This window comes from Lipophrys pholis (assembly GCF_963383615.2).
Source record: "Lipophrys pholis genome assembly, chromosome: 1".
In the NCBI taxonomy this organism is placed as follows: Eukaryota; Metazoa; Chordata; class Actinopteri; order Blenniiformes; family Blenniidae; genus Lipophrys; species Lipophrys pholis.
This window is the reverse complement of record NC_137635.1, coordinates 41,601,084-41,618,291: the sequence shown is the minus strand read 5'-3', so window position 1 is coordinate 41,618,291 and position 17,208 is coordinate 41,601,084. Positions and strand designations below refer to the sequence as shown.

The window sequence follows — 17,208 nt, the reverse complement described above, 5'->3', positions numbered from 1 at the left end:
CCTGATTGAAACTTGGCCGCCGTCCCCTTTGAAGCCCAGCTCTCAGCTCTTCTGCCAGGCTTGGATCTCTCCCTGGGAGTCCCCAGCCTCATGCATGTCAAGTGCCATCTGCTAGGTGCACTGGATCAACTCCAGTTAATAACCATGAGAAGATGCTGTGTCTGGTGGCTTGTCGTGATCGAGCATCCAAGATATTTTCGCGTTCTCTTGGAGTGAAAGTTAGACTCAGGACTGACAAATCCATCATGCAAAACCCCGTGTATGTTAAGGTCGCATAACAATGTGGTTAGAGAGTGTGAAGCAATCAATTGATACGTAGTTTGACTTTTTAAATATTTGAAAAAGCTGTTTTTTGGGACCGACTTTGCATTGTAGTCATGCTTAGTGTGGAAGGTGGTTAACGTCCTTTAAATCGTCCTGTTAAAGTGGATCATTAGCAACTTAACTTACATTTAGTAGAGCTTTAATGTCAGATGAAAAGCATCCGCTTGTTTTTTTTTTTTGTGAAAGAAATCTTGCACTCGTATTTTAACTGGTACAGTGTTATGCTATTGTTATTGCTTATAATTACTTAGTTCACAGCCCCAAAGGAGTTAATGGATGTGAATAAAGTCTCACAAAAGATCCTAAAAAAACATCTGGCTCTGCAATCTGTTGCAAAACCATATTTTTCAACGGGTCAGGGAGGAATGTTTCCCTGCATAATTCATTTCCTTAGATTTTTCAGTAGTAACATTTTTGAGAATAATTACATCATGTTTAAAACTAAGTTTATTGTATGTGTAATAGAGGCTAAATGAAATTTCTACATAAGATGTAGAGAAAACAATGAAGTGTAAGAGTTACTGCAGTCAATAGGTAAAGACTTTGCAGATTTTGCAAATTAAAAAGCATCATGCTTGAAGAGACATGCTGTTTATTTTCAGTGGATCCCAACATCTCGAAACCATGAAATTGTATTATTATTGAATTATTAGGAAACTTGACTTTTAAACATATAAAAAAAACTAGGTGGTGTGAGACAAAGCATGTATGCATTGAGATCCTCCCACACTTGAAAAAAAAAAGATTCACATCAAAATTAACATCTAACTTAGAAAACAGCCTCTCAATCTGTTTAGAAGATGTATATCTTAAAGGTTGGTGATTCAGGTATTCTTCACTTCACTAGAACTAAGCACACAGCCGCTGATTTCGCACTTTGCTGAACCGCATCCAAATACAGAGAAATGCATCTGTAATAGCATCATAAATGGAAGCCGCGATCTTTTGAGACTTCTGTTTGACACTCGTCTTCCTCAGCTTCTGTCACAGTCTCATCCAGAACTGTAATGGCTGCAAATAAACTCCTCATCAAGTAGAAAATGATAGGCTGACATTTGCCACCTGCATATTCTTTTTCTTTAGTGGAAATCCCACTGAGAAGCAAAAGCCGACAATTCACATATTGAAAGAGGTTTGCATAACAGAGGCTGATACAAAACAGAATGCAAATGAGCACGCTCATATTCCACATGCGCTCCCTTTACAGAAAATCACACTGTCACCTATCGCTTCTGATACCACCCTTCAAACTTTTATTTCTAATGCATTTTGGCAGCTGACAAAGCAACGTACATCTAAAAGTTGCCGGTGGGAGCTGTGGAGGTGTGAGATGTCTGCAAGGCCAAATCTGCCACCAGCTCGGCTCCCCACACACAAACACACCTCATTTTCTTTTCTGGTTTCTTCTCAGTAAAGGTGAGAGGAAAGGGATGCATGTGATTCGGTGTGAAGCTTATTATGTGACTTGTGTGTGTGTGTGTGCGTGTGCGTGTGTGTTGGTGTGAACACTAACACTACATGTACGTCTCTATTTAGGTGATGATCTTGTACTTCAATCCCAGCGTGTTTCGATGCATCCTGCTGAGGTGGGTTCGCCTCCTGGGCTTTGCCATCATGTACGGGACTGTCATCCTCAAGCTGTACAGGTAAAGAAAACTCAACATTCAAAGTTACTTGAATCGAGAAACATCTGCCGAACGCCGTGTGCGAGCCTTATTTTTAAACTGAAAAGTCAAGTCTCTAGTCTGGCTTTTACGCTTTGTGATTGATACTGTTTTAATTTTTACGAATAAATGTGTGTGTATTTATATAATCTTATTTTTCTCTGTGTTCTACTTCTTTATAAGCTTTGTTTATTTTTGTTATATCGTATTCCCTAACTTTTAAGAATGACTGTATTTTTTATCTTTAACACAGTTACTTCTACTTGATTTTCCACTTCTTGTATGATTTAGCATATACTAATTATAGTAACAGTTTACATGTTAATCATAACATCATCCTCTTTCAGAAATGTATTGGTCAACATGTTATTTTATTATTCTGCGTTTGTATTTCATACAAGTCTGTAAAGTGCTCTGAAGCTCAGGATTGATTGATGTGGGATTTGGCGTGTTATCTCTACTCGATATGAATAATTCCCATTGTAATGAAGAGCCAAAACTAAAAATACAGACGTCTCTCCTCTCCTCATATTAACTTTCCCGCGAGTTACTCCTCCTCTCTTTCAATAAATGAGCACTCTCTCATCCCCCGTACACATGCGCTCAATCTCGTGCTATAAGCACATTTAAATTTCACATCAGATTTTCTTTTTTTTCCCCTATCCACTTGCCGACTTCCTGTTCTTCAGCCGTGAGCAAGTGTTGCCGAGATGGAAGAAGGAGGTCAGAGGCCGGCACAAGTGCTCCCTTGGCAAAATTACCAATCTTTTTTTTTTTTCCCTCTGAGTTCTCTGGGTGGGAAGTGTGCCCCGAGGGGCAAGCTCTCACAGCCTGGTGCTGCTGAATATATCAAATGAGATAGATTTGTCACAGTCTGATAGAGGGAATGTATAGGAGGAGTGAAAGAACAGAATTGACTACATTTCTATACGTCTGCACGGTGATCTATATATTTACATGCTCTGAGTCTCTCTATGGCTTATTCATTATCTGTGGAAAAAAAGAATATGAATCACAATAGTTGCAGTGATGACTGCGCAGCTTTTAATGTACTTGTACATGTCGTCTGTCTCACATGTTCTTTGTAAAATGTGGTAATTAGTTTATAAAGTGCTGCATAAGATTCGGATTATTTTTGTTGGCTGACGTCAATCCTCAGATCTTTGTCAGGGGAAACTCTCTAGTATTTAATCGTATTGCGGTGTGTAATTTAGTGTAATGTCTGTGTACATGTGTATTAGTTTTTGTCAATCGCTTCAAAAGTTTTTCAGTGTCTGAAATGTGTATTACAAATATAGACTGCGTTAACTGAGTCGTTTTCTATGTTAACATCCGGAACTTCTCCTCTCTCGGGATCTCCAATTGACACATTACAATATTAACTAACCCAACATACCGAATGAACGTGACTGAAATGCAGTTTCTCCCTCCTTCAATTCATGTGGGCATGTTAATAAGAGCAACAGCTGGAGGTGTGAGTTGTCGGTTGGACGGAGAGTAAAGCCACCTTTGCTGCTCATTATGGCGTCATCCTGCAGTTTGTGGCACTCAGACGCTGCCTGTCTTCTCCTCGCTCTCTCGCTCAGGGTCTTAAAGGTGTTCCTGTCCCGCTCGGCACAAAGGACCCCTTACATGACCAGTTGGCGGGTCCTGCGGCTGCTGGCTGTCATTGTTTTGGTGGTGCTGTGGTTTCTGGTGGCCTGGACCTCGGCCGTGTGCCAGAACCCGGAGCTGAGCCGAGCCCTGATCACCGCGGGGCTCACGCCTGAGGGGCTTCAGTTCAGCATGTGTCTGCTGGACCGGTGGGACAACATGATGGCTGTTGGTGAGCATGTCAATTCTGTGAATATCCAACACAATTACTATATATAGGCTTCGTCTTGCTCCTTTTCGGATATGATGGGTCATTATTTATCTCGTTACTTTTTTTCTTCTGCTTTGCTCTGCTCTGTTATGTTTGTCTGTTTCGTTGTGTTTTTATTTTGTTGTTGTTGTTGTTGTTGTTGTTGTTCTTCTTCTTCTTCTTCTTCTTCTTCTTCTTCTTCTTCTTCTTCTTCTTCTTCTTCTTCTTCTTCTTCTTCTCCTCCTTCTTCTTCTTCTTCTTCTTCTTCTTCTTCTTCTTCTTCTTCTTCTTCTTCTTCTTCTTCTTCTTCTTCTTCTTCTTCTTCTTCTTCTTCTTCCCACGTGTCCGAAATACAAATTTTCAATTCAACTCAAGATGATTCTCGAGATACAATAGTCCGACCATATTTTGTACTTCAGATATTTTCATCCTTCTGAATGATCCAACCATCTGACTGATCTGTTCCAAAATGCTCCTACAATTGTATAACATTGCAAATCAATGCGTCCTCCAACTTTACTTTTTAAACTTTGTCCCAACCTTATAGTTTAACTATGCAGTTTACATCAATTAAGTTTTTTGGTTTGTATTGTTTTGTTTTCATGCTCCTTATAATTGCCTGTTTAAAGTTGTAGAGTAAATGTCCAATCCAACTAAAAAAAACATTTTGTGACTTTTATTTGGACTACCAACATCTGTGGGGACTTTGGCACCAGTGTGAGTGGTTAAAGGCCCCCATAGCAGCCCGGTCAAAAGGTAAATGACTACCATTAAAAACAGCTGGACACAGAATGGCAAAAAAGAAACTCTTGACCGCAAATTAAGTTTCTAGCTTGCGGACATTCTCCTATAGGTGTAAGTAGCCACAGCAAACGGACTGCAGACAAAAAGAGTGGACTGTTCTCTAAAGTTTTGAGCCTTTAAGTAAAGTTCATCCACTGTGGTGTAGTAGCAGAAAATAGAATGAATAAAAAACGTACAGGCCACTGGCATATTGATCTGCTTTGATGGGCTTCCTGCCGGAGCTACAGAGAGCTACCTGTTTGAGCAAGACGTAAACTGCTCAAAAAACATGTTCCCTGTTTGCCGGGAGGCGTGATTGTGCTATAATGGCTCCTTTCATTCAGCTCCATGTACTCGCAGCAGCATTTTGAAAAGCTTCCACTTCCAATTCCACGTCCAATTGATGCATTTTTGAATGCTGACAATAGCGCCCATCATTTTATTCGCCTTTTCTCATACACGCGGTGTAATAAATGGTTCTGCATGGAAAGTTAACAATGGGCCGCTGTAACCAACAAGATTGAGTACCCTTCCCGTTGCTGTAACTAGGACTGCCACTAATGTTAAAGCATAGCCCGCCCACAGGCAAGAGGTACCACCATCATTTATTCAGACAGTCTTTTATCAGAAGCATGTCTTCAGGGAGTTTCCACAAGCTGCTTCTATCTCGTCTGCACCAGGGAAAAATCTATCTCTGGATAAAATGATGAGACGTTATCTGGGAAAACATAAATTATTCACTTTTTTATTTATTAATTTTTTTTGTTTGCCTACTGGTGGCAAGGTGGGTTAGTGGGCAGCCCGTAAATCAAAAATTCCGCCAATCCAGTCCGAGTGAGGATGACTTTCTTTGCAGGGCTGCAAGTTCCCCCTGTGGTTTTTCCTCTGGGTCACCGGGTTTCCTCCCACAGTCCAGAAACATACGTTTAGGGATAAATGGTATAAATCTCAATAGGAATGTGATTGTGTGTGTTTTTGTTTGTCATTCTGTGTTTGGAGTGACTGATATCCAGAGTGTACTATCGTTTCACCAATAGTCAGATCAGCTCCAACATTTATCCCCTAAATGTGATCCCACATTATAGTAGATGGAGCAATGATTAAGTCACTCCACATTAAAACGAATTAACATCCAAGACAACATTAATGAGTAGTCTTAGTAGCCCTGGACACCAATATCATTTAGATTAATATTTTCTCTCCTGGTTCTGGTCCCACCTTGTACCCTGAGAGTAAACATCCTATAAGAATAAGTACTTGTGGTGTGGTAACAAGCATTTAAAGTGACTAATGTGCTATGAAGTTGCAGTTACTGTCCCTCAGACATCCTCCAAGGCCCAGATGGCCTCGCATATGTGTTAAAGTAGCTTCTTAAAGGCAGATTCTTGAAGCAGGAGGCAGTGATGTGCACCTTACTGAAGCCAGTCTGTCAGCAGGGAAGACTAATCCTGTTTGGAAAGAGGAAACGGACGGATCCCTGAGCGATGCTTGGCCTGCCTCTGAAAGCTGATAGACAGGCAGACAGAGAGAGTGAAAGCGGCAGGGAAAAAGAAGAAAGGAGCCTGTGAAGTCTGAAGCTTGTAAGGGTTGTGGGCAGCGATGCAGAGCGAGCTGAGGAGGGACGGACTTTTCAGAGGAGAGTGGAAGAGAAAGAGGGGGTCGTGAAAGGAGGACGGCTAAGGATGCTCTGGAGACCAGGCTGAGGACCAGCATCTTCAGAGACAGAGCGTGTGTGTGTGTGTGTGTGTGTGTGCGTGTGTGCGTGCGTGCGTGCGTGCGTGCGAAGCTGTGACAGCCTACAACAAACACAGCGCTTTGGAAGGAATTAAACAAGTAGCTCACAGGAAATCCCCGTGTTCCTGCGGCTCAGTGTGAGTCGGTGTGTATTTCTTCATACCTTTTACCCAAGATAGGAAACCAGGGAGCCCCGCTGTTTGTTCTGACAGCCTGTGAGAAAACACACCCGTGTCCTGAGACTCCAGTGGAGGACAACAAGCACCCTGCAATACTGCTTTGGAGGACTGTTATTTACCGTGGCGTGTGTCGTGCTGGTGAAAAATTTGCCTAATTGCTTTTCTGTGTTTTTGTTCATTTTGTAATGATACCGACAAGAGAACACGTGTCGGCCTGAATATACATAATTGATCCTATTTTCTACGAGAATGCAAAACAAAACAGGGCTGAGACAAAGCACTGCTGATGATGCCAACAATAAGTCATTCATGTGAATCCACAATTAATCTTTATTAATCAGAATTGTTATCACTTTCCTCATGTAAGCAAGCTCTTCATGCATCCCGTTACAGAGGCTAAGTACCCTGTAATTAGTGATGATTTATAGACGAAGCCCATTCATAAATATTAATAGGCAGTAATTACTGTAAAGACTTTATGGACTCGTATGCCAACACATTCCCTGGCACTGTTCTTAGTATTAGTTTTTTAGTCGCAGTTTCTGACAGCAACTAAAAGCAGCCTTGTAATTATGGGATTTTTATATGCATTGCATCACAACCTGGAAAATTGTTTTTACATTTGCCAGCACATTGTCTTTCCTAACAACAATGAAGGATGCATAATGTTTTTGTTCTACTCTGGAGAAAAACATGATATATTAGATAGCTTCAGGACATTATTTCGTATCTCCAAAATGGAGCAACACTAAAGAAATTTCCTTCTTCACATGCAAAAGTAATTACTATTGATTTTTGGAACTGATGTGCTTCAAAATTTCATTACACTGACAATTTAGATGATAATGAGCTATCTGTGCACGCACTCTGAAGTAGATTGATAGCAGTGAAGACAGCCGGCTTTTTACATACACTCTGTAAACTGCTCTCAGGCTGTGTGACTTGTGTGAGACGTCATGGAAGCAGGGAAGTGCCAATATGCTGACCAGAAAGAAACTTCCTCACAGGGGACATGCACAATTACAACGTCTCATATCCACAGGGAACACTGTAACACAAGTCTCTGTACTTTCTACCAATTTAAACTTCTCCGGATGAAGTTTTAAAAAAAAAAAAAAAAGGAAATGATCATGTTTTATATAAAGCCCAGCCCAGGTTATTTTCTTTTTTCTTTTTCTTAAGCTTCTGACTGAAAACTACGATACAAGTTGATTTATGCTGCGTGTCATTAGTGATGTTGAAGCTTCTGTAGCCAAACTGTCAAACATAGCATTATAATAGAAACAGCGATACTGCGTCTCCACATGTGCATGTGTGTGACCATTAAAGTAATTAAAGCACAACACTTTGAGAAGGGCATATTTGATTAATATGGGGAACCAACATTTTATCAATTTGTGTCAAAACCTCAACCTGATTAAATGGTGTTGAATTGTATTACGGCAGTAAAAGACTCAGAGGGGTGGACGGGGCCTCTTAAAAGTGGAATTTCACAAAACAATTAAATGTCAAGAATATAACAAAATCATTGTTGCTACTTTTATTATATCGTGTAACAAAACTCTCAGTGTTTCCTGTTTAATTGCCCGCCGGTCAAAATCTCTGATTATATTTACTATAATTGATGCAAAAGGGGTTCGGTTCAGGAGGCTTTGCTGCTGCGCTTAAACAAATATATAAAGGATTAGATCTGATGAGCAGAACAAAGGCTCAGCTTCAAAAAATAAAAATACTACAGCTAATTAGGAAAAACTCAGAAGAGGCATCAAACATGAAGTATGTGTCTACTGTTGCACATAAAAATCAGCATGAGTGCTCATAATGCTCTCTTCTAATGCCTCGAAATCCTCTCAAGTGACGATTTAAAACCATCTAAACTTAAGATTTAACCTGAAATAAAAGCAGGTATAATCCATGAGCTTCTAAAGATGTCATACTACAGGGAGGACAAAACGCAAATATGATTAAAAGTTTAGAAACCGCTGCACTGCGAGAAAAAAAAAAAACTCCATAACTCCCCGAAAAGTCTTAAGTCCGTGTCATCAGTCGTTGTTTCCAAGAATACATTGAGGCTCATTTCACAGTTTCCTTCCACGATGTTCGTATAGAAACACAAATGCTGGAGAAGACACGGAAGCCGCGTTTAATCCATGTGTGCACTTATTGGTGCAGGCGGGTGTGTTTGTGCTGGGCTGCTAAAGGTCACCCACTCATCTTGCCAAGTGAGGAGAGCTCAACTCTCGGTTAATGACAATGTCTGGACAGTTTTCATGAAACAATACAAAATGTCCAACACAGATGGCCCTGGCCAGAATCTCATGTTCAATAACTTGTTTGTCGTGCTTTAAAACGGCTTGAATATGAGTAAGTCCCCCTTTTATTAGCCATGTTGGGGCAAAATCCAACATGGAACCAGTTCAACTTGTTCAGAATTCTTTTCATGTCTTTTGTATTTAAAATACTTGTCCAAACAACCTCCTGCAATCTAGAGGGATTGAGTGTTTGCATTTCCAAACCACAACAGTTTTATTTATCGTAGCTTTTTAATCAAACCTCCTTGTTTTCCCCATTTTACTGCTCAGCTGAGTTCCTGTTCCTGCTGTGGGGGGTTTACCTGTGCTACGCGGTCCGGACCATTCCCTCCGCTTTCCATGAGCCGCGGTACATGGCTGTGGCCATCTACAACGAGCTCCTCATATCAGCCATCTTCCACATCATCAGGTGGGTGCAGAAACAGATCTGAACCGAAAGCGAGACAGACACTTGTGAGAGACGAAGGAAAGGCGGAGAACTGAGGTTGTAGGAGAGGTGGAAACAGGCGGAGCCGTCGAACATGCATTTCTCAGATGTATCAAGAATCTATATGACAATGCAGTTTAAAAAAAAAAAAAAAGATCTACAAGTTATGGCAAGAGGCTGAATGCAATTACAGTTATTTTTTCTACAGCACAACCTGTTCTCTGATCAAAATCATGGCCATTTTCTTCCCGTTGGAGCGGGCGTTTGTAAGTGCAGCATGTGTCAGATGAAAGGCAAACAGTTCAGCAGCCCCTTCATCAGGGAAATGAACGGTGTCAGCAGAGCGCGGTATAAGCCAGTTGAAAGGAGGTGAATAAAAAATGTCTTCCCTCGGTAGAGACACAGCATAGACGTACTGAGCCACAGCCTAAAATAAACTCTCTGTGCCCTGCTGCTGGCTGCCTCAACCCCGTCTGTCTGTGTCTGTCTCACAGAGGTGGATAGGAATCTAACTAGGCGATTCTTTGAATATTTCAAATGTCCTTTATGAGTTAGTGATTGTTAAGTCGGAGGTCACCTTATCGCTTTATCCACAAAAGCGAGAACACCTTAAAAGTTGCGATAATTCGACTTTCACTCTCAACTGACGGCCCTTTCAGCATCTTTTAGCTCATGTTTAATTTACTGATAAACAAGTTTTCTTGTTTGTTGATTAAACACCTAAAGAACTAAATCGATTTATAGCGACTGCTATATTTGAGAGTGCAGCAAAGTCATTAAATGTTTGCCTGTCAGGTTGCAAAACTTGTGACTCATTACAAATGCTATTATTTCTATATTTTTAATCAAAAAGATCTTTCAAAATGTTAGCTGTGTGGTGTGGTTGTGTTTTTAACAAATTCTACTTCTCAAATCAAATCTGTACACAATACAATATGCAAATACAAAATATTACAACCTTTATATTTTCTACATTGACATTTTTAGGCTTAATTTACATTTTGTTAATGTTAGGATGAGGCATTATTGTGTGCCATCAGAGCACTGCCAAGAGTGCTCTGATGGCACTGAAATGCGTTTTCTTCAGTGCTTCATACAAGTACATTTCAGGATTATTTAAGAAAACAATTGTATCGTTGAGCTCATGGTTATTTTTATGTTTAACATGAGGCCAGCGCGCAGAATCTGGACTCTCAACAAGGCTCAGTTCGGTTGATTTTGTAAATTATTAATGTTAAAAAAAGAAGAAGAAATTGCTGTTGCTAAATTATCCTCTCGGGGTCATGCTGTTTCCACAAGTGTAGAGGACTGAATTCAACACCGAGACCCAGAACTGAAAAGCGCAAGGCGAATCTCATTGCAAAAACGTTACCACAAGCTCACAAGGCTGAATTTGTGAGAATATGCAGATTCCTCTGATCTGATAACTGACAAGAGTTTGAACTCTTCAGATTCTACTTTTTTCTCTAAAAAAAAGGTAGTTATTTTTGTTCATTATACAGTTAATACAATCACTGTTTTCGCATACAATGCAACTAACTGAGCTCAGGGCACGTTTACGATACAAGTTTAACAAATGCATTTTATATGATTGTTGAATGAGTTTCACGCACTCATGAAACCAGCTTATATTTGATTCATTTCTTATCATTCTTTTGCAAGTTTCTTTCCATGTTCCATTAATCAGTCATGTAGTTTGAATGTTTGGGTTGAAGCAATAGCACGGTTTGAAGAAGTGGAAAAAGAAAAACACCTGTACAGGTTTTTAGAAGGAAAGTCTTTCTCTGGATTGCTGCCGCAGGAATAAAAACTAGTCAGGTGATTTTTTTATTCTTTTTTAATAACGTGTTCACAGGAGCCTCAGGCTAAAATGTCCATTTGTCACTCGTTCACTGATAAAACAGTTCCTGATTGAATATTCTTTCATTCAAGCAAACGCCTACCATTGTGCTCGGTTGGACATAAAGGAAAAGATCACATCCTTTTAATCTGTAGAGGAACTCAAAAGTCCACTGGGTAGCCTTTAATCAGCTTTTGTGAAAATTAGAAATGAAGGTGCTCTGGTTTGCTGGAGAATAAAACATTTTGAACTTTGAGTACTTAGGTTTTTTTTCCACGGTGAATTGACAGAGGCTGTGCTTCTGCTGCATTCCAGAGATAAGGCTGGACGGTGTGTGTGTGTGTGTGTGTGTGTGTGTGTGTGTGTGTGTGCGTGTGTGTGTGTGCTCACTGCGCTAAAATGCACTGTAATTGCTCCATAAATTGATGTTGGGGTCAAATTGAGGGACCCAAGACCACAGCCAATGTTATGAAAAAAAAATGTATAAACTAGAATGCAATGCAAAGCGAGTGATCATCAGTCACTATTTGAAATATTTTTTTTTTTTTTTTAATTGGAAAAAAAAAAATGCTTTGAGGTCAAATTTAACCTATAACTGATAATTTGTTCAGTTTCTGTAAGATCTGCAGGAACACTGAAACCTAGAACTGGACGTGAACAACCTTTTTACTAGATAAATGACATCAAATCCACGGTGAGAGGACGAGTGTGTGGAAACATGCACCCTACAGATTAGCACTAAAACGGAAGGAATCATTTTTACATTGTCGTGATTTGGAGGGAATCGTGGTCTCATTTCACTGCTTCTGCCAAATTGATAGTTCCCTGAGTGTTTGCCCCTGAATTTGGCAACTCTGCTTTAAGGACATGTTGGATTGTGGCTGCAGGGACATTCTAATGAATGTCATTACTGGGAGCGATAACAAGGGGCCAACCTCTTGTGAGCCGCCGTGTGCCTCACATTTGAGGTGTGTGTTGCCGGCATGGAGGAATTCAATAATTCAAATAGTTTGTCTGTGTTTAATTTCACTTTTACTGCAAATAATTTAAACCATTCTCACGGATTTAATGCTGGGATTTAAAGCTTCTCCAATAATGATGAAAATGATGGCACGAAGCATTAAATAAAGTCAATGACAACTCGATGTAATTTCAGTTTGGAGACTTTTAGGATAAAACACAGATGACCAAATGTAAATCTGATTGAATCAAGCAAGACATTGACTGTAAAGTGAGGATTTAAGTTCAATTTAAATCAAAAGTTTAATCTGTTTTTTACCAGAATTCTTACAGCCTGAAGGACTATGTTTTCCAAAGCAGGAGACATTTCAAACAAAACTGAGCCAGGACCTATTTGAAACAAAAACAGAGGGCTCGGAACTGAAAGCAGCAAGACAAAACAAATCCAACTGGAATAAGAAAACAAATCGCTTTCAGGGGAAATACGGTGAGATCACTCGAGACGTGGCACGACCCAACCAGACGGGACGATCATGTGGCACCGGGGGGAAATCTGAGGCTGGTTTATATGGAGAGCATGAAGTAGATGGCGTCCAGGTGCCTCATGAAAGTAGGTCAGCCCGTCTCCAACGTACTGCAGGTGAAAACAGGAGAAGCAGAAGATGAAAAAAACAACCAGAATTATCAGATAAGCTCAGGCTGTAGAAGAAACGTCTGAATATTTATCTTGCAGTGATTTTTGATTGGACTATTTTTGCAATCACAAAATCTTGTGAGTGTATCAGTAACAACACATCAGCCAAGTGCTGGTAGGCTTTAGAAAAAAAAAAAAGAAAAAGTGTGATGAAATGATATCACTACAATGCCAATGCTTTATTTTATATTAATTTATGTCAAACCTTCACAATGTACTGATGCGTCCCATCATGTTGAACAGGAGAATGTCATTTATAGGCATAGGAAAGCCTATATTCAACTTGCCGCGAACACAATTCCAACACACATCAAATCATGGAGCAACCTTTTATAAACCACACTTGTCACATTTAGAAATTGTGCACTCTGTCACTTTATGCCACAGACACACACATTACACAACAAATAAAATCATTTTCAATGAGAAACCTGAAAATAAGATTAATTTCAAGGTGGTTATGATAGTTGTCGGTTCTCCTCTGTGACAATCTATGATACTCACTGTATGGAGTCATCAGTTCATGAACGCAGATGTTTTTGGCTTTATCGATTTGACAAAACAAATAACAGGAATTCAAAAGTCCTTAGTATGAACTAAAGGATTCTTCTCCTCCATATCTCAAATAAAAGGTCAGGGAGGCGGGACCACTGTGGTGCAAGATGTTAGATTCATTATTCTCCAATGCAGCAATAAGGATGAGCAGACGAGATGTACTTTCTCTGTACAAGAAATGAGAAACAACACTTTTAACCATTTCACAAGTATTGTGAGTTGAGCGATACTATATGGAGAGAAATTAACTGAAATCCCGAAACTCTTTGGTTCGCATAGCCTGCAAACGTGTACATAAGTTTACTGCTTAGTAAAGTTTTAATCACCAAATAATAAACTGCATTTGGATCTGTGTCTATGAACACAGACTTGCAGCTGAAGAAAGGATGGAGACCTCCGGCTTCCACTGAACTACAGGGAAATGAAGCTTTTACAAAAACAATGGTGAAGGCGTCATCCAATCAGGTGGCCAGAAATGGGCGCCCATTTCTGGAGGCCACAAAAAAGTTTGAACGATTAGAATTTGTTTTCACTGGATCTGCATTATTATGCATGTAGAGTTGATCGTCCTTACTAAATGAAGTTGGCGTGAAGAAATATCTCCTAAAGTCTGCAGCCTTCCCAGCAGCGTTGCTGCGTTCTCACTGTTGCCGATGTTTGCCCGCAGGTTTTCTCTGGTGCCGGGACTTCACCCGGACTGGATGCTCATGTTGTTCTTTGCTCACACTCACCTGACTGTGACTGTGACTCTGGGCCTGCTGCTTGTCCCCAAGGTAAATACTTCATTCCCATCCTCATTGACCTTATTAGTCGTTACTTTAGTTAGAAAGCAATTATAGCACTCTATCTTCCAACCTCAACGTCACATGAACCGGCAGTCCGCCGGTTGTGTTATTATTATAAACTAAAAATAGAGGCAACTAATTAAATTTACTTAACTGGAATTTTTTTTTTTTTTCATTATTATTCTCCTGTTTCATTTCTTATCATGCACATCTTGTGATTCTGAATAATCTGTTTCACACCAGGAGCTTTGATAATCATTGGATTTCATTGTGTTCTGCACAGATTTAACACAACCTCGTAACACATCTCAGCCTCCTCCGTGTTGTTTTAGAGGGGGTGTTTTTTTTGTTTTTTTTTATATGAAAGCTTTTTTTTCCCTCCTCTATGAACCTAGAGCTGATGTAACTCACCACGAAGCTTCAATTTAGTTTTGTCTGTATAAAAATCCTCCCAGAAGCAAGTGACTCAGGCTTTTTTTACTTCTTTTTTTTTTCAAAAACAGGCTTTCTGGCTTGTTGTTCTGTCGAGTTCACGTTCATTCAGAAAACAGCCGGGTCAGCCGTAACTTCATCCTGGAGGTCAGCTCATAATGTGCTTTGAAGAAAGTCCTTTGTAGTTTTCTGCCCTCAGACACACCTGGTAATTCTTCTATTACTATATAAAATAAAATGCTACATGGAGATTATTTTGAAGCTTCATTTTGCTTGGCCACTGTTTCAAAACATATTTTCAGACTTCAAACCCTTGTGCATTGCTCCGCCTTTGTGGTGCAAGCAGCACCCCGAATGGCTGCATATAATGTTTCAAAATCAACTTATTTCTTTTACTATCACTCAGGAGTATTACTCATCTTGTCCAGGTGATTCTGGTTCATTTTTGTTGCCTCGATACTCCTGAAGAATCATTTTATTGAATAATTTTGACAGATTGTTGATCTACTGCCTTAACTGTTTTATAGGCTCACTAGAATATTTTAAGCAGTTCAACAATAAAGACATTATGAAGGGTCTTTTAAGGAAACCTGAACCAAATTGCACATAATTATTGATAAATAGCTTAGAAATTAAGGGTGGTAACTGGTAAATGGTTGAAGAGAGTGTCCATACAGTATACTTTATGTGTTGAAGATTAATTACTTCAATTCTGTCCTCTGTACACTTCTATCCATATGAGCACACTGTGATTGCGTGATGTGCTGAACACTGAGCTCAGCGGACATAAATAGATATTAGCACAACATTTAAAGCTCATATCAGATTTCAGGTTTTCCCCAAATGAACTTTACAAGTTTAAATTGTATTACATGGATGAATAAGAAAAATAAATTGACCTCACAACTCATTATTGCTTTCCCAGAATTTAATTACTACTTCTAATAAAGGTTATTTGTAAGAAATGTCTGCTTCCATAGTTGAACTTAGATTGTGTCCTAAAAGCTTTCCACAGTGGCTTTTGCAAGACTATAGCTTGTGCACACAACAGGTCATCAATCATCTGAAGTGCATTTGATATTAGCAATCTAAAACACACACAGACACGCACAGAGGCGCATTTGCTGCCATTACCTTGAACTCATTGGAACAGCGTTGGGGGTTATTGTAGTTTAGCTGAGTACTCCCACGGGTGCCTTTATGTGCGTTCTCTCAAGTCTGATGGAAAACATTTAATTCTCCCACTGTGTACGAAATACAAGGCACCATCACTGCTCTGCATTCTTTTATTATTTCTTAATTAGGCACCTCAGAAGTGGAAGTCAGTTGAGTATACTGGGATAATTAAGCTCAATGGGAGGACTATAATCCCACGTAGCGTCTGTTCCTGATAGTGGGCAGAATATTTAGGCTTTGTCGTCCCCCAAAATTGTTATTCAAACAACACAAAACAAGTTGGCTCCACAAATCACAGTCAAACCTTTATTTGCTGTGTTATTGCAATCATGCAGCCTCATCTCACTTCCTCTTTTTTTTTTTTAGACTTAAGAATCCAAATGAGGAGACGAAAAGTGCCAAGCACTGCCTACTCTCAACTTGCTGTTTAAAACTTGCATAGTTGCATGAATTATAAATTAGATAATTGAATGTAATTGCTGATCTAAGGTATTATCAACTGTTGTACTTTGTTAGAAGTGATTGTGTTCATCTTATTACTGCACTCTTGCCTGTGATGAGCCGGCATAACTGAGGTTATTTGGCTTTGGTTGATTTGGCCTTCAGCAGTCAGTCAGCAGGTGAGAATCGAACTTAATAAAGAAAACTTGAAAATGCAATAAAACTGAATGTCCTGAAACAATCAATTATATATTGAATGGATAATACCAAACGCCTATGATGTGTATTCTTCCATTTTTGACAAAACAATAACCTTGGCTGAGCCCTCAATGATAACTGAGCTCCTTCTTCTACCTTATTATAAATATAATGACAGGTAGCTTACAGAGATCCGGTTCTCTAACCTTGTCCTCCACCTGTTTTAGTTCCTGTCCAAAGGGACTCAGGCCAGAGATGATATTGCGACTGAGGCATACGAGGAGGAGCTGGACATTGGACGATCTGGCTCCTACCTCAACAACAGCATCACCTCGGCTTGGAGCGAGCACAGTTTGGACCCGGAGGACATACGGGTGAGCTTTTTTTCTTATCAATTCCCAAGTTTTGTTATTTTATTCTCCATCAGATAATATGAAGAAGATGTGGAAAATAATCAGCGGATTGTTGTAAATTATTAACAGCACTTATTACCTATTTGAATTTAGATGATGACGTTTCAAATAGGTTTTGACTCACCATTAAAATGTTGCTGATGTAGGACGAGTTGAAGAAGCTGTATGCCCAGCTGGAAGTCTACAAACGTAAGAAGATGCTCGCCAACAACCCTCACCTTCAGAAGAAGCGTAACTCCAAGAAAGGCCTGGGCCGCTCGCTGATGAAGCGAATCACGGAGATCCCCGAGACCATGCACATACACCGCCAGTGCAGCCGCGACGACGGCAGCGAGCACGGCAGCAACCGCAGCACTTTGAGGAGAAACCCCTTCGAGCCCAGCCACCATGGTAAGACCCCCAATTCTCAATTTGTAAGGAAAACTACCAGAGACTGCGATTGAGTTTG

The 17,208-nt window shown here is 40.0% G+C and overlaps 1 protein-coding gene across 1 annotated transcript in view; it reads left to right on the top strand.

Annotated features, from left to right (window-relative positions):
• Positions 1-17,208, top strand: part of LOC308108274 (metabotropic glycine receptor-like) — a 66,355-nt gene that overhangs the window by 43,078 nt on the left and 6,069 nt on the right. The window contains exons 6-11 of the mRNA XM_080461103.1: positions 1,861-1,970; positions 3,575-3,813; positions 9,110-9,248; positions 13,983-14,088; positions 16,575-16,721; positions 16,907-17,150. Of these exons, the coding sequence (XP_080317229.1) occupies positions 1,861-1,970; positions 3,575-3,813; positions 9,110-9,248; positions 13,983-14,088; positions 16,575-16,721; positions 16,907-17,150 (985 nt within the window). The remainder of the gene's footprint in view (positions 1-1,860; positions 1,971-3,574; positions 3,814-9,109; positions 9,249-13,982; positions 14,089-16,574; positions 16,722-16,906; positions 17,151-17,208) is intronic.